The following is a 21,743-nucleotide window of genomic DNA, read 5'->3' as shown; positions in this document are numbered from 1 at the left end:
AATTTGGAAACATGTTACTCTTGTATTTTTCAGGAAGAAAAATGAGATTTAAAAAAGAAACCCCTTAGGTCATTGGAAAATTATATTCCATTGCTTTTTAAATGAGAATTTTGTACAAAATAATTACTGAACTCGTAGATGTAGGAAAATATGGTTTGAACTTGTTAAAAATCTTGAGTTTCTGTTCAAAATGAGCAATTTGAATGGCTGATATTTATAGTAAATAAATATTTTATAATTTTATTTCTTCACTAGATAAAAGCCGTTCTTAAAATCCCACAGTATATTTTGGTGCAAAATTAAAATGGATTGATTTTTTTTTTTATTTTGTAAAAGAAATATACATGTATTGTGAATTCAGCATTTTCTTATGGGGAACAAAAATATTAGGGATTTTGTAGATGCTCCCAGCCATGAATTAAAGAACAAACATTCTTCTGTGAAAAAATAAAGATTGCCTGTCCCTAAGAATTAAATATATTGTATACTTCTTAAGTTGAGTCCAACTGCAAAATGAGCAGACCCAAGTCTATCATCACATAATATGCCAGCAGATCTGGGTCTATGCAATTTGTTTGGAATAATCAGTAGAACAAACTAGATCAGTCCTGATCTGCCAGAGCATTATACAACAGCAGGTCAGGGACTATGTTGTTTGCAGTTGAACTTATAAGCAGGTATAGATGGTATGTACCAACAAAAATTTATCAAACTATGAAAATTTATGGCACAGAAATTCCATGAACTCAGACTTGATCATTGGCCCCGAGTTAATTGTAACTTTGTCTTATGATTTTTTTAGTTTTAATAATATAATAAAAAGATTGTAAATTCAAAGAAATCTGAACATAGCAGTAAATTATATTAAATTTCCTGTTTTAGCTAAGAAATACGCAAACTTTTACTTAGATCTCAATGTTAAAGAAAATTTTCCCTCATGTATTTAAAACACATTTCTGATGATTCCTGTATTTTAAATTATTAAAAATTTTTGATTTCATGCAAACTTGTTGCTTAGATTATAGAGAAATATAGGTTTTTACTTTACCTTTTTTAAGAACCCTTTGATGGATAGTCACACTCGTCTCAACTCCTGCTTTTTAGTAGCTCCAACTTGTGTTCTTATATAGTGCACGTTGATAGTCCCACACAGCACAGCAGATGTTTGGTTGTGATGTACTACTAACAAAGGAAATTGCTATCTCTGGTACAAGGACAGAAATAGTGCCCTAAAGGGCCCATTCATAGATTTTGTTCAAGGCTGGACACTAATTTGGCAGTAAAGGTAGTTACTGAATATAATTTGGTTTCTTTCTTAACAACTACAAGTGTATTGTGTTGTGGGAGGAAATATTCAAAATTTGTAATGGAATGAAGACCAAAAATTCTTTATGCAGTTTAAACCTTTACCCATCTTACAGAGTTTTACATGTGCAGACATCATCAGGGGTCCTACATTCAGTATCAAAACTGAACATTTCTGACCTATTTTGATTAGGAAAAAGAGAAATTTCATATTTAACTAACCTGATGTATGGTCATCCATTATTTGTGACCTGTTGGATTTTGCCATTTTCAGCATCTTCTCAAAATCATAAAGAACCATTCAAACAAAATTTGTCAGAGAGCATTCTCTAATCAAGATCTCTCAAATTTGTGCAAAATTTGCCAATTCAACACAAAACTTACTAATGTTACTTTAGTCTAATAAAAGATGTAAAAACTTGAAAAACATTTTCATAAAAAATTATTCAAAACTTAAGCAATACTTAATTTACAGGAAGCATCTTCAGACGACACACATTTATGATTTACAAAAGATGGTAAATTCACCATTAAAAATTTTTGATATTACTAGCAAGAAGATAATAACTTTCACAAATTGTACTCAAAAACTTCAGAACAGAATATGACAAAATATTTTAAAAAATTTGAAAATGTGAACATCAAATATAGATACAACCTGCAAACAAACTGAAAAATATTTTCTTGTCTTATTTTTTAAATCCCTCACCAGAATTTGAACAAATATGACAGAGCCCAACCCTAAACACCAGACCTTTTAAGTTTGTACATATGATGTCAGTCAACTTTCACATATGGCTGCCATTACTAAAAATAGAAATGATCTTCAATCTGCTATTTGAAATTTTAGTTGTTTTTTTTTCCATGCTAGCTGTCTCTACTGGACATATACCAGAAGAGATTATGGGATAGACTATTAACTACTGTCCATCTTTATCATGTATATTCTGTCCACCCTTTAGGACAAGTTATAGCTACTCCTTCTGAACTATTTAGAGGATTGCCATGAAACATTGCACATACATTTATCCCATGGTCCAGCAGTGGTCATCCTGAAAATCATGTTCATTCAACTTTTTCTAAATGTAAACGGTGCCATCTGATGTTCAGGATGGCTCCTAGAATGAAATTATTGTTATTCATTTTTCTCCTGAATTGAAAGTCACATCAACTTGGTTTTTTTATCAGAAGTCTTCTTATGATGTCTACTTGGTCCAAAGTGTAAATGGTGTCACTCAGACATCCAATATGGTTCTTATATCAGTTATATCGAAAATCTTGTTTTTGCAACCTCTCATGAATGGTCAGTTCACCAGAAGATCTCTTATGATATCTACTTGATACTGAATAAAAATGATACCAATCTGACATGCAATGCAGCTAACATGGCAGCCATCTTGAAAATCTTGTTATTGCTACACCCTCTGAACAGAAAGTCATATCGACATATGTTTTATTTTATTGGAAGACATCTTATGATATCTAGTTGGTCCCAAATAAAAATGGTTGCAACTGACCTCCAATATGTCCTAAATGGAAGGTCTTATTGACATGTAGTTCTCACCAAAGTCTCAGGGTGAAAAGTTGGACCGCAATGAAAATGGTGCCAATCTGACATTCAGTATGACCTTTCTGGATGCTTTTGTGAAGATGAAGTCATTGCCACTCCTCCTAAATCAAAAGCCATATGGTCATGAGGTTTTCACAAGAAAACTTTCCTCATAAAAAAATTCTGCCGATTCTGACAGCCAGTTTGGTCATTAAGGACAGCTCTCTTGATAATCTTACTGCTAATCTCATGAATACATGGGCTTTCACAGGAAAACTTATGTCTACAAGGTCCTGAATGCAAATTGTACCAATTCTGACATCCAATATGGCCATTCATGGCAGCTATTTTAAAAACCTTTCTGCTCCTCTGCAGGATACATTGGGGTTTCCACCAAATCTAGTTAATCCTAAAGTAAAAATATGCCAATATTATATCCAATATGGCTGCCACAGTAACTAATTTGAAAATCTTGGTTTTTTCGAGAAATATTAAAGATGGTTGCAGCATTTAAACAGAGGAAATGGTCTTTTCTTGAATTCCAGGAAATTCTTATCAGTTAGCAGAACATCAGACCCTTTGATGGACTTTGTTTTTATTATTATTTTTTGGAGTCGGTTTAATTCCAGATTTTTAAGATAAGTATCAATATTACTCAATATATTCAAAATTTATCCTTAAAATTTCAATTGTGCAAGTACCTATGTAAAATAAAATTAATTTACATTTTATTTGAAGAGCACTTGGTGAATTAGAAGAATTACGGTAGATTGATAGATTAGGCTGCAGATTTGTAGCTGAAGATGGATACAGTCTAAGACAGACTATTAATAAGATGTGGGAGGAGGAATGATGAGTTTGAAGTGACAGCTGATTATTGCTATCCCTATTTTTACCATACTTAATTCTACTCTCTCATATGTGTACTCATTTCTCATGTTTTTACTGGCATGTAGCAGTTAGTGCTATATATATTCATAAGTCAAGTCCAACAGCAACTGCACAGACCCAGATCTGCCATCACATGATGCGCTAGCAGATCTGTTCTATGCAGTTTTTTTAGGAGTAATCATTTGAACAAACAATATAGACCCTGATACATGGGCATATCAAGGTGTAAATTACCAAATATGCAGATCAGCAGTTTACATTTGACCTTGACCCCAAAGTGAGAATATACGCATCACTTTATTCAGATACAAGTCTTGCTGTATATTGAGTTTAATGTTTTTCAACCTTGAAATGATATCAGCAAGGTCTTGATTACCTGAAGCGTTATTGTCATTAGAATTGAAGCGTCGTCTGATTTAATATTGTTACTCTCTCTATCTGTCTCTCAATCTGTCTCATGCTTTCGTGATATTCTAAATTGCAAGGGCATTCAAAGAATTGTTAGCTCCTCCTTCCTTCCATGAGTAATAGATGTATTCAGAGTTCTACCGAATATTGAGGTATACGGTAACAGATTCGTTGGTTTATCAACTTCGATCAGTAGTCAGAAAAGTCGTTTCATTATTCATTTGATACTAATAATATAGTGCCATCAGGCTGGGAAGGTCTTGTAACTTTGACACCCAAAGACAACTCTGGCTAAATGTCACTTGAAGGTTAGCATTAGTTGAATGTCATAAGATTTTGGTAAGTCTATGAATTATAAGGTAAAGTAAACCTTGTTAATTTGCCAAGGATGGATTTTTTGTCCTTTGTAAGGACACTGTTGAATTTTTATGCTGTTTATTTTAGTATTGCAGGAGATGGGGAAATATTTGCAATATATGTTCTTAACACTGTTGTAAAATGATATACAGTAAAACTGACAACACAGACACTATGTACTTAATACATGTCATCACTTCAACGACTCACTCAGTTATCAATAGAGATTAGGAGAATGTTTTTGTTTGTAAGCCCAGTAAATTCGAAACAACAAAAAATTTGAACAAAGATTTTGAAAAGCAGCGGTTAGATTGTTTGAAATTTTACTGTAATTTCTGTTTTCCAGAAATTCTGTTCAAGCACAGATTTTAAAAGCCATCAATTATATTCATGGATTAAGGTTCCTTGTAAATGTTAGCTCTAGACTAAACTTTTAGAAGATGCCTCGTCCAAGAATGGCTCTGCCATCGTAAGTCTGTCTCTTCTGATCATAGATTACCAGAAACCACCTGCTTGTTTGACAAGAGGAAATAAAACAACCAATCTACATGAAATGTACCCATTTTGCCATTATTTTATACACAAGAAACTAATGAGACTTAGAGAAATGATCAACAAAATCTCAGGATGTAAAAAAGACAATGACATCAATGGTTGCAAAACTAGTTGACACCTTATTTTGATCTGCAACTTGGACTTCAGCAGCTTAAATCTGGCCTGTAAGCACTTCTGAATTAAATCATAAGAAAAGAGTTTTTTTATGTCTATTCCCTATTTTTTTAGGTCTATTCTCAATTTTTTAGTTCCATTTATTTTTAGTATGTGTTTTGATAAAAATTTCTTCCCAGTAACTTGTAGATTAACATTTGAACATCTTTGTCAGCTTAGGGTCATCTGTCCACTTCATCGTATAGGTAATCCTTGGCTAGTCAAATGCCAGTTAATGAGAACTCAGAACTTTGCAAGTTATTAATTGTTAATTGCTATTAATATGGTAATAATTTTTAAAAAATTATATATATAAAGCAGATAAATAGAAGGTGGACAAGAAAATATGTGTGCAAAATCTTTATTTTATGCACAGATTTAATCGATTGAAGTCATTGCTCATACCTTAATTTTTAGTATTGCCATATATTATTTCAATTCAGGTTCTGTGCACATTCAAAACATACAAGATATAATAATACATTGATGATTATTATAGCAAAAGGTATGAAAGCCAAATGCCTTAGAATCGGCTTAAAGTAGGATTCAGTGAACTGACCATTATCAGTTTTAATATCATTATGTTATAAACTGACCATTATCAGTTTTATTATCATGTTATAAAGTGACCATTATCAGTTTCATTATTATCATTTTATAAACTGACCATTATCAGTGTCATTATCATTTTGTTATAAACTGACCATCATCAGTTTCATTATTATCATGTTATAAACTGACCATTATCAGTTTAATTGTTATCATGTTATAAACTGACCATTATCAGTTTCAGTATCCTTAAGTTATAAACTGACCATTATCAGTTTCAATATTGCTAAGTTATAAACAACCCAGTTATTTTCTCTTTAACATGATGAATCATATGGCAGAAGAAAACTTTCATCCCAAAGTTTATGCTGCCCTCTTTTAAGTTGGTTACTTATGTTACTTATATATTTTGGCAATGCATATTCACACTTGGCCTTAATTAACTTTATTTCACACCTGGATCAAGCTTGTGATTGATTTCATCATTTTAGGCTAGATATTTATGCAGTGTGATTAAAACACATAATTTCTGTTCTAAGCGGCAATTTATTCTATAGGTCCAGAATATTGGCACCATGTTGGATCTATATATAACTTGGAAGCTGCAAGTTAACTCCTTTACTTTCATGAACAAATTGTTAAATCATCTTGTAGTCGTTTGGATAGCCTTAATAGAGGGACTTGAAAAGAGAATGTGCTTCCTGCTCATAGCTGATAGTGTTTCATGGCTTTATTTTTTTTTCTTCTTCTGATGCAAAAGAATGATCATTATTATTATGCTGATTTGTATGGAAATATTTAAGTAACGCTTTTATAGACTGCTCCAGAAAAAGATGTTGCATTTTGAAACCTGCATTGAATTCATTGTGGTGTTAATCACATTTCCCCAATTATCCTTGGTTTTACACATCTTTTATTGAGAGCTAAAATTAATCACAAGTTGAATGAAATGCTGCATAAAAAGATCATAAAAATGTATTTCCAAATCAACGCCAGACATAACCTTTTGTTGACAGCTATTGCAGTGGCATAATCATTGATGTTTCGATTCTATGTTAAGCAGTGGTCACTTGAAAGACACAAAGTTATCCAGGCTGTTTGATTTTGTTGTATTCATAAAAAATTTTATACAATTTTAGAGCTGTGAAGGTTCAGTGAAGCACAAAACAGAGATGGTGGCTAAATTGGAAGAGAAGACAAACCAACTAGTCAACACACTCAAAGAGATGGAGAAAAAGTGAGTATGGAATATTCAGGTTTCATCAGATATTAGAAATATACAAATAAACCTGTCTGTTACAACCACCTCTGGAAAGCATATATGTCTTTCTGGTCTTTATGCTGCTTATAAATATACGGAAATAAGTGTCTACTGAAAATAGTACAAATGGGTCTTCTGAAAGAGTATGCATATGTGTGTGTGTATATATATAGTTTTCACTTATAAGACAAGTCAAAATGCAAACAGCAAAGATCCTGATCTGCTATAGCATAATGTTCCTGCAGATCAGGGTCTTTGCTGTTTGTTCTGCTGATTCATCCTCACAAACTGCACAGACCCATAACATTATGTGACAGCAGATCAGGGTCTATGCAGTTTGTAGTTGGACTCTCCTATAAGCGAGTATAGACAGTAGTGAACCCCTCAAAACCAAAAACCAAACATTCTGTGTATCTGAATCCCCTGAAGTAAGAAACTTCTGAGGGATCCAGAATTTGTCCTTCTTTAAAATTGCTGTCCAGTAAACTGAGCCCTCCAAAATCTACAACAAATTGTGACCCAGATGTCAATTTTGCATCAAAAAGGTGTATAAAACCCAATTCACCTCAAACTTGGTAATGTATTTCAGCTGCTGAATCAGATTCATTATTGTTATCAAACGATTTTCTGAGAAAATGTCCCATGGACACACAAGGTTGAAACAATATTTGACATGCACACCAACACATGTAGGGTTAAGAATAGGCTGATTCAACATCTTTGCACATAAAAAAGAGCCAACTTTTAAGATAAACTAAACGCTTACAGACTGACTCGCCATTTAAGTAAGGTTATGTTATCTGCTTATTATCTGATTGTGATTCAATGTGTGTTTCTTTTTTATGATTAAATATCCAGGCTTTATTTATCCAGCATTTGACAGTGTCTTGGATCCTTTGCCTACAGACTCTGACAAAATCATAATCTAAAAGTCAGATTGACTCAATTGATTTTCAAAGGAGAAAAATTGTTGCATGTATTTATTAAGTAATGGCTACTTAATGTCATGGTGACAGTCATTTTTCTACACTCAAATGTCAGGATGTTGGAATAAGCAGCCAGTATCATAAGACTAAACTATCCTTTCAGGATAAAATTAGTCTGATCACAGAGTAGAACGATCTGGTGGTCTAAGTGGTTAGAGTGTCCATCTCGGATGTGGGAGGTCTAATGTTTGAACCCTGGCCAAATCGTACCATAGATTTATAAAAACGGTACTATTAACTTCCTCGCTTTGCACTCAGCATCGACAGGTTAGTGTTAGGACTGGTTGGTCTGGTGTCAGGATAATGTAACTGGGTGGGACATGATGCCACATGTTTGTGGCATGATGCCCCAGTGCCATACATCATTATAAGCTGCCATACTGCAGACATTATGGCAATATGACTAAAATTGTTAAAGATATATTAAAAGTCCAAAAACATACAACGTACACACTGTTTACAGTCTGAATCTGTGCCCAAAACTGTGTTGATGAAACTGGGGGGGAAATTTGACACAGAACATTATGAATATATTATAGCTGGTTGTTATCAGTTTAATGCCATTCTTCAGCACATGATAGGATGTCAATGGTGGCCAGTATATTTAGTGGTGGAAGAACCAGGAAAACCCCCAGAATAAACTACTGACCCTTTGGAACCTCCTGGCAAGTTCTCACATACTGAACTCGAACCTGCATGGACAGAGGTGAGATTTCATAATCCATAGTCCACTCTGAACACATTGAGGTGACCCTCTATGTATTATGGATTATCATTCATAATTCTAATGGACTTTTAGAAAGGTTATACGTTCCCTAAATGTTCTTAAGAAAAGGACTGTAATTTCACAAAAGGACTAATTCCAGAAAAGGACTGTAATTCCATGTGGAACAACTGTATTTAATCATGGGACAGGATGTGATTTTCAGAGGGAACATACATTCTTAATCTAATTTTTCATTAAATGTTAAAAACCAAACAACTTCCTTAATTTTATTCACTCTTAAAACACACACAGAGTTTCTCTCATAATTACACACTATCTCTCCTCTTTCAAAGCCACATGAATGTTATTGTCCATTAAAATGTAGCAAAAATCCCCATGATCTTTGTAGGGGACAGAGGTGTGTGAGTGTGTGTGTGTGTGTGTTTATATATATATATATATGTTTTTTGTTGTTGTTTTTAAATGTTTATATACTTGTCAACATCAGTGATGTTGGACACACATGTAATACACAATTTATACTAGTACTGTATGATTACTGCAGAACTCATAAGTTATGGTAACACAATTTTCAAGCAACATACATTTGTATAAGTACATATCATCAGAAGAAAGAAATGATAAACCAGTTAAGTTTTGCCATCTGATTAAAGTGCCAGCATAAATGTACATGCACCAGTCACTGAATCATAACAATCACTCTTATGTGATCATCTTTGTTCAGTAAGCTCGTTGCTTCATAACAGTTACTAATTTCACAAACAATATCCTCCTGGTAAAACAAATTTAATTTCAATTGTTGGTATCAATGACTGTGACAGTGTCACAAAACGAATTAACATACATGTAATTCAAGTAATCATCTTTCTCATTACCAGACCAAAACAGGTATCATGTACCATAGTATTAGGAACATAAGCAGTATTGTTACCATTGGTAATGGCATCTGTTTTCTTACTAAACCCTGTCTTGATAAAACTATTCACAACACAGTGTGGAAACCTCACACTATGTATGATAATTCATATTGATTGAACCCTGTCTTGATAAAACTATTCACAACACAGTGTGGATACATCACACTATGTATGATAATTCATATTGATTAAACCCTGTCTTGATAAAACTATTCACAACACAGTGTGGAAACCTCACACTATGTATGATAATTCATATTGATTGAACCCTGTCTTGATAAAACTATTCACAACACAGTGTGGAAACCTCACACTATGTATGATAATTCATATTGATTAAACCCTGTCTTGATAAAACTATTCACAACACAGTGTGGAAACCTCACACTATGTATGATAATTCATATTGATTGAACCCTGTCTTGATAAAACTATTCACAACACAGTGTGGAAACCTCACACTATGTATGATAATTCATATTGATTAAACCCTGTCTTGATAAAACTATTCACAACACAGTGTGGATACATCACACTATGTATGATAATTTATATTGATTAAACCCTGTCTTGATAAAACTATTCTCAACACAGTGTATAAACATCATACTATGTATGATAATTCATATTGATTAAACCCTGTCTTGATAAAACTATTCACAACACAGTGTGGAAACATCATGCTATGTATGATAATTTATATTGATTAAACCCTGTCTTGATAAAACTATTCACAAAACAGTGTGGAAACATCACACTATGTATGATAATTCATATTGATGTGGACAGCACATTTATTGCAAGCTCAATTTATTTTGCTAAGGCTTGTGAGGCATCTATGGAGCAGAGCATGTTGGTACCTTGATTTCTGTTCCTCATGTTATTTTATTTTTAGCTTTGTGTCTAACAATACATTTGTTCTTTTACTAACCAGCCTATTTTCAGCCATTTTTGCAACAGGTAGAATGTAAAATGAGCACAAGAGAGATTTACTAGCCGCTGTACTTAGTTTGTCAATATACAGGTATAGAACAATAACTAAAGGATATTTATAAACTATTTAGTCAAAAAGTACAGAATGGAAACTTTTCTTTTCATGCTTTAATTGCACTGAAGCAAGTATTCTTAAGTACCAATTATGAATAAGCCGAGTGGTCTAAAGCGCTCTTCGTTACGGATCACTGCCATCTCACCTCTGTCTGCGGCGGTTTGAGTCAAAGATTCAGCCAATGTGGGCATGTGAGAAAGCTTGCCAGTAGCTTCTCGTGGGTCGGTGGTTCTTTCCGGGGTTTTCCGGGTTCTTCCTCCACCATTAATACTGGCCGCCATGTATAGCCTATCGTGCTGAAAAATGGCGTTAAACCCCACAACAACAACAACAATTATGAATAAAGTGTGAGTATCACACCTTTGTTAATTGGCATCCTTTGTAACCTGGCTTTGGCATGTCAGATGATAAATAAACAGTGTAATTGAGGTGATTTTCTCAGGTGAATCACACATATCAAACAATTTAACCAATTAAACATCATAGAAAAGGAATGTTATTACAAAGGTTTTGAAATAAGTAGTAATTACCAATAAAAACCTTACAAAGACCAACAAAAAAACTTACACGAAACAGCATATTCATACATTATGTAAGATCAAGTTTTAAAACAACAAATTCTCTACACAAATTATTATGACACATATTTACATAATTATTAACATTTCTGAAACTTTATTTCATTCTTTTTACTTATAACACTATCATCTTCCTGCTTTGGCTAATCAAAGAAGCTTTTGATGGATGCTTCCTTCTTCATTTCAAAATTTCTTTCATGCAGTCTTGTCCTGAAGTGTTCCTCTAGGCCATATGTGCTCGACACCACCACTTTGATGTCTTTACTGCATATTTTACAAAAAGTATGTGAAGATCCTAACTTGGATACATCTACAATGCCAGGAAAGACTTTAATCCAATCAGCCTGAAACTTGCCACAACTTTGGTCAGTGTCTTCAAGCTTGCGTTTCTTTGAGTTAGGCTCAGCCATTTGATGGATGGAATATTTCAACTAGATGAGAGAAATAAATTTAAAGAAATGTTTTAAAGATTTGACATGTTATAGAGGAAGATCTCCTGATTACAAATACATGTATGTTACGAATTTATATTTTTCCCCATAAACCCCAAGATATTATGTCAGGAACTATCCTAAAATTGAAATCCAGAAATAAACAAATTGATTAAGTAGCAGTCCATAAGTTTATACCTCGTAAGCTGTTGATTGTTTCTGTTAAAATTGTGTGTCTAGTGTTTGAAAAGTTAACAATTTACTATATGGTGCACCAATTTTGGTCACAAACTTGATATAAATTGGCAGTGTTACATATTTTCGAATAACTCAGTATCTGTACTACATCCACAAATATGGCAATGCATCTTCCTGTTTGCATTACCTATCTGACAAACTTAACTCAAAACTATTACAGACGTTATAATGCCGGTGCTAAAATCAGTAGAGTATTTTTTTATTATTAGTATATTGTTACAAATTTTAATAAATTCCACACAGAAAAATCGAACAAATTACGGTTACACCAGCATGATTGCCACACTATATAAAGTATGAAAATTGATGCAAACTTTATGGATTTGATAGTAATAAGTATAAATAATAAAATATTAATGTATAAAATAAGAAAACATACTTACTACACAGGTAGTTAGTCAGTATTAGAAATCTGAGTGAGCGTCTAATCTCCGAGCGATAAACGACAAGATCATCACACACTGGAGTTGAACCATGAATGAAACTCGTTTCATTATCAAAGAAAAAGCGCAGTTTTGAGTATGATTTGATTGGTTGTTTTGGGCCACCATAGACTCACTAAATTCCCTTTAAAAAAAATTATGCCAAGAGTCCCAGATGCACACAAAACGAAAACAAACAGAAGGAAATTTTTTTATACATTTTTTTTTAATGAAAAAAACGTACCAAACGGTTGTATAGCCATACACTGATGAAAAGGGAAAAAAACGTACAAATTACGGGTAAACCATACAAGTTGACACCCGTGAGAGCTAGTCATTTGCTTCAGATTTAGAATAATGTTAATATTGTTCTGTTAAAATCTTTACACATCAAGGTACATCATATGACACTTTGACACTTTGAGCATCTGCCTCGGATGTGGGAGGTCGTGGGTTCATTCCCCAGCCGAGTCATACCAAAGACTTACAAAAATGGTACTAACAGTTGCCTCACTTTGCGCTCAGCATTAAGAGGTTAGTGTTAGGACTGGTTGGCCTGGTGTCAGGATAATGTGACTGGGTGGGACATCATGCTACATGTCTGCAGCATGATGCCCCAGTGCTAGACATCAGTATAAACTGTCACACTGCAGACATCATAGCAATATGACTGAAATTTTGTAAAGCTATGTTAAAAATCCAAATCACACACACACACACACACATATGACACTCCAGTAAAGAAAATTTACTGTGTATAGAGGATCTCAAATGAGTAATGATTTAATGTTGAATATATGAAATGAGTCTTGGCAAGCTAAAGCTGGACATTGCTCAACATTACATTATTACAGTTTAATATTAAATCATTACCCATTCGAGATCCTTTTTATCATATGATGTTTTTTCCAGTGGAAATTATTTACATAGAAAGAAGAATGAATAATTTAATTCATTCTGACAGATGATGCATCATTCATTTTGTTGTGTGTAAAAAATAGTCCCAAATAAAGTTGAATAAGTTAAAATAGATTATACTTTTTTACAAGTTATAAATCAAAGAACAAGCATCCATCTGAATAAACTGAACATATTACAAAGACAAAATCATTTTTCAACACAGAATGTCCAATACATGTTATGTCACATTGTTGGATATGGTACAACTCCAGTCAGAGGAGGCCTACAGTATTTGATCCATATTTACCCTGAAGTGTCACATTCACAACTTAGCATTACATTGCTGCAATATTCATGTGAAAGGAGGATTACTGTATGCAGAAATTCCCATATTTACTGTAATGTATACTGTACTGTATTTGTTACTGGATATTTTTAAGTATTTATTTGATTTGGAACAGTAAACTGTATGGAAAACATAAATAAATTTCTTTTTCGAGTCGGATTTGCATATTTTCCATGTAAATAGGATATGGTTGGAAAATGTCCTGTCATTTGGGATACTGGTTTATGTCCACATTTTTCTGTGAACAGAGGAGAATTTTTATTCATTTCTTAAGTTAACATTTAAACCACACTTGTAAATAGGATGGATTCTATGTTACAGATATATTTGCCTCTCTCCACCCCACCCCACACACCCACTACCAACTTAGTCATACCCTTAGTTTTTCTCCTTCTTGTTGTTCTTCTCTTGGGTTTTTACGCTATTTTCATATGATATGTTATACATGACATAACAAGCCCCTGTAGGGGTAAATTGGCCATATTCAGACACACAAGACCATTTTTCCCCATTTTCCTTTTGACTCGAGTCAAAAAATGGCCTGCAAATTGTTTATTGAAAAGAACAAATTCCAGAAGGCAGGGTAAAATATGTTTTCCCAGGATTGCAGCCAATCAGTAAAGAGAATACTGCTCATTAATTTCAGGGTCTTATTTGAACCAATCAGAATCACGTATTGTGATTTGTAACAGGTTTTGATATAAAAAATATGAAACTGCCCATACTATAGGAAAACTGTATTGACTATGTGATAAATTCCCTAATTAATACCACCACTCTAATTAACATGTCCACTCTAATTTTTCAAGAACATAAAATTTAAAACTTACAAGAATCATCACCATTCTGTATTCCATAAGTACAGCATTATAGGAATCAAATAGTCCACAATGACAATATGAACATAATCTGATTCTCATATGACTGAATTCAGTGGCAGAAAGACTTACATATATGCATGTGGTCTATCTTTCATTATTCTGATCTAATAAACTTCCCCCAGCTGGATAATGTAACATACCCGATGACCTTAATTTGGGAATATACTGTATTTAAAGGTCAGTAACACACATGAGTTTGTCTACATACAGTTTATGTCCATTATCACTACAAGGGCCATATTTTATAAAGTCGGTGTGCATTAACACAGTTCTTGTTTAATTTTAAAATGACTGCATTTCATTGTTTAGTATCACTGCTACTGTATTCTAACATTTTCAGTCATTTTATCTTAACTGGTCATTAACCAGAAGAGCTTATGAGATAGCCTGTTCATCTGTTTTCTATCTGTCATCTGTCTATCCATCATCAGTTCATTTATTATCACAAGTTTGTTATTGCTAATTCTTCTAAAGTACATGGAAGAATTGATAAAACTTTATTCACACATTCATTCCAAGATCTACTTCTCTTGAATGAATAGTCCTTTGGACATTAGGGTTTTCACCAAATGACTACTAATTGTGCCTAGTTGGTCCTAAATGAGAATGGTTCCACTCGGACAACAAGCATGGTGGCTGTCTTGAAAATCTTGTTATCACGATTCCTCTGGGATGGACAGTCATATCTACATGGGGGTTTTCAGCAAAAGACTTAATATAATGTGGAGTTTGTCCTATATGGAATTGGTTCCAATCTCACATCCAACATGTCCACCATGGCAGCCATATTGAAATCTTGTTGTCACTCACCCTCTAAATGTGAAGTCAAATTGACTGATTGGGTTTTCACAAGAAGATGTTATGATTTCTAGTTGGTCCTAATTAAAATGATGCTGACTTGGCCACCTTAAACCTTAATTAGTTTTTACTGAAACTTGGTTGGATAAATCAGTGATTAGTGTCGGTCCTGTTTAATAGTAAGGATTTTGTTTTGGGGTTAATCTCATGAGAGAAAAAAATGTGAAGAAATGTGTCTTTTGAGAATTTCAATCATTGTTCATCACTTCTTTCTTAAACATCTCTAAGAATTGTACTGAGATTTTTTGGTCAAGAAAATCCATACTTGTGAAAATTTGTCATGAGGTCATACCACTCCTATGTGGTTTTTAAAACATTTCTCAAAAAAAAGGAGTATTTGAAAAAAGGTATAATTCAGGCAGATCGTTGTCATTACCATATCTAAACTATATTAAAGAATTTCTTAAACTTTGCAGATTATTTAAGTGATTAATATACATGCGCAATAAGGACAATTAATTTGCTAGAATAATATGCCAAAATTGTGGGAATATGTGTATCAGTGACATCTATGTCTAGTTATTACCGGTATAGCATATTCTAAAGAATCAATTTTGGCACGGGTGGAGTATAGGATACTACAGGTTTGCAGTGAATCTTGAGTACCTTAATTCAGCCATTCATTTTCATTCTTCATCATCTCAACTGAAAACATGCATTTTGATTCATGTTGCGATAAAGGCATATTACTTCAGTTAGATAACTGCCAACTTTCTCTGTTGTTTTAGTGTTCTGTGTAATATTTTGTTTCATTTTATTTTCTTTTGCATGTTGTTGTTGTGTGCTGCCAATTACCCACTAGGCTTAAAAAATGTGAAGCTGAGAAACAGGCCGCTGAAGAAACTGCTCGTAAGCTGGGACAAGTAATTGCCGATAAAGATGCCAAGCGGTAAGGATTGTCTTTTCATGATTGTTGCAGTTGTTTACATGCTTCAGTTAGGTCTGCTTTCATTCACCAGTATTTGTCCAGCAAAGTGTTTAAAATTATGCTTTACCTTTTTCTTTATTGTTGTGTGTATCTTCAACTTTCACAAGAAAATTTACAAAAGTAAAATCCTATCAGATTGGTGGGCAGCAAAATTGTCAGCTCAGTGGTTTTATGATCACAGGGTTGATTGGTTGGTTGATATTTATTTAGTGGCACATTCAACTCTTGATTGGCTCGATGATCCCAAGGAATTTAGAACTAAGTGCCTTTCATAAAAATGTACCATCAAAGCAGCCTTCACTGGACTGGCCTGAGCAGGTATTGAGCCCACAACTGTTGGATTAGAAATCTGTTGTTCTATTTAACTTTTTGAAAATGTTATATTTTCTTTGCATAGATGAGGCACCAAGTAATCCCAGATTACTTAAAATGTATAGGTTAGAGTGCATTTTCTTGTTCAATTTTTATTTCCAAGTAAGGTTCCATAGAAAAAGTTTAGAAGAAAGTACCCTGTGAACATCCAAGGAGTAATCACAAAAATGAGTATTACAAGATTCATCAGATTTGCAATGGTTGAAGACTATTGATTCATGCACATTTTTGGGTGAATTGGTTCACTATGATAGAATTTGAGATCACATCATATTTGCAATGGTTGAAGACCATTGATTCATGCATGTCTTTGGGTGAATTGGTTCACTATGGTAGAATTTGAGATCTCATCATATTTGCAATGGTTGAAGAACATTGATTCATGCGCATCTTTAGGTGAATTGGTTCACTATGACAGAATTTGAGATCACATCATATTTGCAATGATTGAAGACCATTGATTCATGCATGTCTTTAGGTGAATTGGTTCACTGTGATAGAATTTGAGATCACATCATATTTGCAATGGTTGAAGACCATTGATTCATGCACGTCTTTGAGTGAATAGGTTCACTATGATAGAATTTGAGATCACATCAGTTCGCAACGGTTGAAGACCGTTGATTCATGTGCATCGTTGGGTGAATTGGTTCACTATGATAGAATTTGAGATCACATCAGTTTGCAACAAACAGACTTCATGCAAGGTCATAAATTGCTAACAATTTCACGAGGTCTCCTATATGTGTCATTGAATCTATTAATTTCTTTTAGTTAGTTAGTAAATCCTCTTCGCACAGAGTAGCACTTAGGCCACAGCCAGAGCTTGCCATCTTAGTGAGTCTCCTGCACATATCTCCAGGTATCCCAAGGTCCACTTTTGTTACTTCCATCCATCAATGGTCCAGTGTCCTGGGGTGTTTCGTCCCTGTCACATGCAGTGGTTTGATCTCTGGAATTGGTTTCCATAACAAGGGAATTTTTATGAAGTTGGGTTATTAACCCATTCAACCCACCTTACTTTATGCAGGCTAGGGACCGTGAGGAGTAAACCAGGCAGAGTTATTAATTTCTTTTACATGACTGTTAATGTCATTAAAAAAATCATAAAACATTTTTATTTTCATTATTTAATAAGAGACAACAGAATGCGTAACCGCATGATTTAAGATCCATTCTCTCCCAGAGTTCATAGTTCTGTGATATGGATAGGTAAACAAATGATGTCATCATTGATGTCATAATGTACCAATCATCACAAATATGAGCTGCACAGTAAATGTTGACTTTACAACAATAGACATCCTTAATAACCACAACAAATGGATTCATGATTAATTGATCTCAGCCCACTACTTAGCATTGTTATTTATATAAAATTTGTATTTTATTAGCATTATTATTTATATAAAATTTGTATATTATTAGCATTATTATTTATATAAAATTTGTATTTTATTAGCATTGTTATTTATTAAAGTTTGTAGTTTCTAAAAATGTCATGACAAAAATCAGTTTGATTGACAAAGCACATTTATACAAGTTGTAAAAATGTCATAACAACTAGACAGAAAAGTATGGAGTTATAAAGGTTTGAAATGTAGATGTGAGATGTTAAGACTTTTTCCACTAAGATCAACAAAGTCTTTTCTGACCAACACATTATACCTTTATAAATACAATCAAGTAACCATTCACATCTAAATGGGTAATTAGACAGGGCTGCACTTCATTGGAATGTTTTATGTAATATTTGTTTGACATATCTCAAATTGGAATGCTTCCAATGTAATATTTGTTTGACTTATCTCAATTGGAATGCTTCCAATGTAATATTTGTTTGACATATCTCAATTGGAATGCTTCTAATGTAATATTTGTTTGACATATATCAAGCCCTTGAAACTACAAGCAATTAGCAATGATTTCCCATTTTAATGTTTGTATTAAAGGTTTATTCCTTGCCACCTTGGTAAGTTGAAATTTTAGCATGACCAGATCTTATCACTTTCATAATGAAGAATAATGAAACATAACTGAACAACAGTGTCAAGAAAAATGAGGGATTGAGGGGGAAATACATACTTTTGTGCCAGATAAACAAACATGTGAGGAAAATCTACTTGATAAGCATGTAAATTAAATTAACCTGTTACATGATGAACAAACATGTTAATGAAAAATCTACTTGATAAACAAATATATATATGAACTCTACCTGATAAACATATAAATGAACTCTACTTTATGTACAAATATGTAAATAAAATATACCTGATACACAAATATATAAGTAAAATCTAACTGATAACCAAACATGTAAATGAAATCTACCTTATAAACAAATATGTAAATAAAACATACCTCATACGCAAATATATAAGTAAAAACTAACTGATAACCAAACATGTAAATGAAATCTACCTTATAAACAAATATGTAAATAAAATATACCTTGTATGCAAATATATAAGTAAAAACTAACTGACAACCAAACATGTAAATGAAATCTACTTTATAAACAAATTGTAAATAAAATATACCTCATATGCAAATATATAAGTAAAAACTAACTGACAACCAACTTGTAAATGAAATCTACCTTATAAACAAATATGTAAATAAAATCTACCTGATACACAAATATGTAAGTAAAACCTAACTGATAAACATGTATAAATGAATTTACAGAAGGTGCTGCCTGATTGGATGTGGAAACATTCCCTCCTAACTGCTGAGGTGGTCCATTGACCCCTGATCCCTAACAGGTTTCATTATCTTTGTAACTCATAAGAGGGACCTGGTTTTGTTGATTCATTATTTCAGCTGATCACCATATCCTGTCAGTGCCGAGTTGATATATCCTTAACCACTGGCATCAGCAGTGCAGCCACTTGGTGGGTCATGTGACACTTACCATCTCCCATTTTTAGGAAGGTATCTTTGTCACAAGCCTGTTGAGAATATTATTGGATACACCAATTACATACTGTACAGCCTGTTGAGAACATTATTGGATACACCAATTACATACTCTACAGCCTGTTGAGAACATTATTGGATACACCAGTTGCATACTCTACAGCCTGTTGAGAACATTATTGGATACACCAATTACATACTCTACAGCCTGTTGAGAACATTATTGGATATACCAATTGCATACTCTACAGCCTGTTGAGAACATTATTGGATACACCAATTACATACTCTACAGCCTATTGACAAAATTAATGGATGCACCAATTACATACTCCACAGCTGGTAGCAATTAACATCTCTATTTGAAATGGGAGTCCGGGCATTCACACCTAAATGGAAACAAAATCTACCTGATAAACAAAAAATATACGTGTATGAATAAAATCTATCTGATAAACAGATCAGTTCATGAAATAAAGAACAGTATGTTTTTCTTTACAGAGATTATCACAATATTCACAATCTTCCAAAATGAAGGTTCATACCCCTGCTGAGTCATACCAAAGACTTAATAAAAAGGGTGCTAACTGGTGCCTCGCTAGGCACTCAGCATTGAGAGGTTAGTGTTAGGACTGATCGGCCCGGTGTCCAGATAATGTGACTGGTAGGGATATGATGCTACATGTCTGTGCCAAGATGCCCCATCGCTAGACATCACTATAAATTGCCACACTGCAGACACTGTAGCGATATGACTGGAAAATTGTTAATGCTTCATTAAATAAATCTAAATCACACACACACCTTACAAAATGGTAAGTGTGGTACATCGAGAGTAAGCAGCCCACACAGTATTAACCAGCAAAGCAGATTTGCAGGATGGGCTTATGTCAACCCATAATCAGTGTAAAAACTCAAACCTGTCCCACTTAAAATGCTGCAATGGACTCAATAAGAGCAAATGTAACTGAGCTAGTCAAGAGAATGCTTTATGCTGAAACTATATGAGTCAAATTATTCAGACAAGCAAGAGAGCAAAACAACTTACCAGCAAAGGTGTAGACTCCACTAATATCACTACAACATCATCTCCATGACTCAGTAGGGCATCTCAGCAGTACAGTTAGGTCCTGTACTATCTTGGTATATAAGCTTGTCTTGACCAGTGATGGACATACCAGCACATCAAATTACTAGCTGAAGTGAAATATACTGGGATTGCCAGTACCAAACTTTGGCATCAGATGGCAATTGGCTGAAACAGCCATAACCCATGCCTTGACTTCCAGAAACTATATATAAAGTTGATCTATTTTCCCAGTGTACCCAAATCCAAGCTTCATGAAAGAAATAATTCCCAACCTTTGGAATTGGTAGCCCCAGTAATTGCTATGACTGGAACTTGTTATTGCCTGCATCAGCAATGAAGAACAATTGGCTTCTATGCAGCACTGGCCTTCATGAATTACTATGTACTGACATCAGAGTGATCCAGCACAGCACCATGTCTATCAAGACTGTCACAGTCTACAGCATTGCTTAAGTGCCAGATGCTCAGTAATTGAACCATTGATAATTCACTCAGTGAATGTCTTGAGGTAAGAGTGTCACAACTAGGCTAGACTTTAGTCTAGTTCATTGCCCTTCCTATTGAACATTGCCAACTTTTTCACAGACATTGCAAGAGGTATATATTTCACCCTGCTTTTCCGTGTTTGATCTCATAAGCAGTATCTTCCATATTTGATCCAACAATTGACAGAGAAGACTCACTTCAATCAAAGATGTTTTATATCTTATGCCACCTGAGTCTTGCCTCCTTCTGCACCATTGTTGACAACTTAACAGGGGCCCCGAGTGGCCGAGTGGTCTAAAGCGCTCTTCGTTACGGATCACTGCCATCTCACCTCTGTCTGCGGCGGTTCGAGTCTAGGATTCAGCCAATGTGGGTATGTAAGAAAGCTTGCCAATAGCTTCTCGTGGGTCGGTGGTTCTTTCCGGTGCTTTACCGGGTTCTTCCTCCACCATTAATACTGGCCGCCATGTATAGCCTATCGCATGCTGAAAAATGGCGTTAAACCCCACAACAACAACAACAACGACAACTTAACAGACTTTCAATATCCATCGATCCATTGACC

General features: G+C 34.0%; 1 protein-coding gene across 1 annotated transcript in view; it reads left to right on the top strand.

Moving 5' to 3' along the window:
* LOC149802948 (RUN and FYVE domain-containing protein 2-like) overlaps positions 1 to 21,743 on the top strand; it is a 132,657-nt gene that overhangs the window by 86,667 nt on the left and 24,247 nt on the right. The window contains exons 11-12 of the mRNA XM_089952462.1: positions 6,907 to 7,004; positions 16,183 to 16,269. Of these exons, the coding sequence (XP_089808588.1) occupies positions 6,907 to 7,004; positions 16,183 to 16,269 (185 nt within the window). The remainder of the gene's footprint in view (positions 1 to 6,906; positions 7,005 to 16,182; positions 16,270 to 21,743) is intronic.

The sequence above is a fragment of the Sinohyriopsis cumingii genome, chromosome 3 (assembly GCF_028554795.1).
Source record: "Sinohyriopsis cumingii isolate HCF-2022 chromosome 3, ASM2855479v2, whole genome shotgun sequence".
NCBI classification, from domain to species: domain Eukaryota; kingdom Metazoa; phylum Mollusca; class Bivalvia; order Unionida; family Unionidae; genus Sinohyriopsis; species Sinohyriopsis cumingii.
This window is presented reverse-complemented; position numbering and strand designations above follow the sequence as displayed.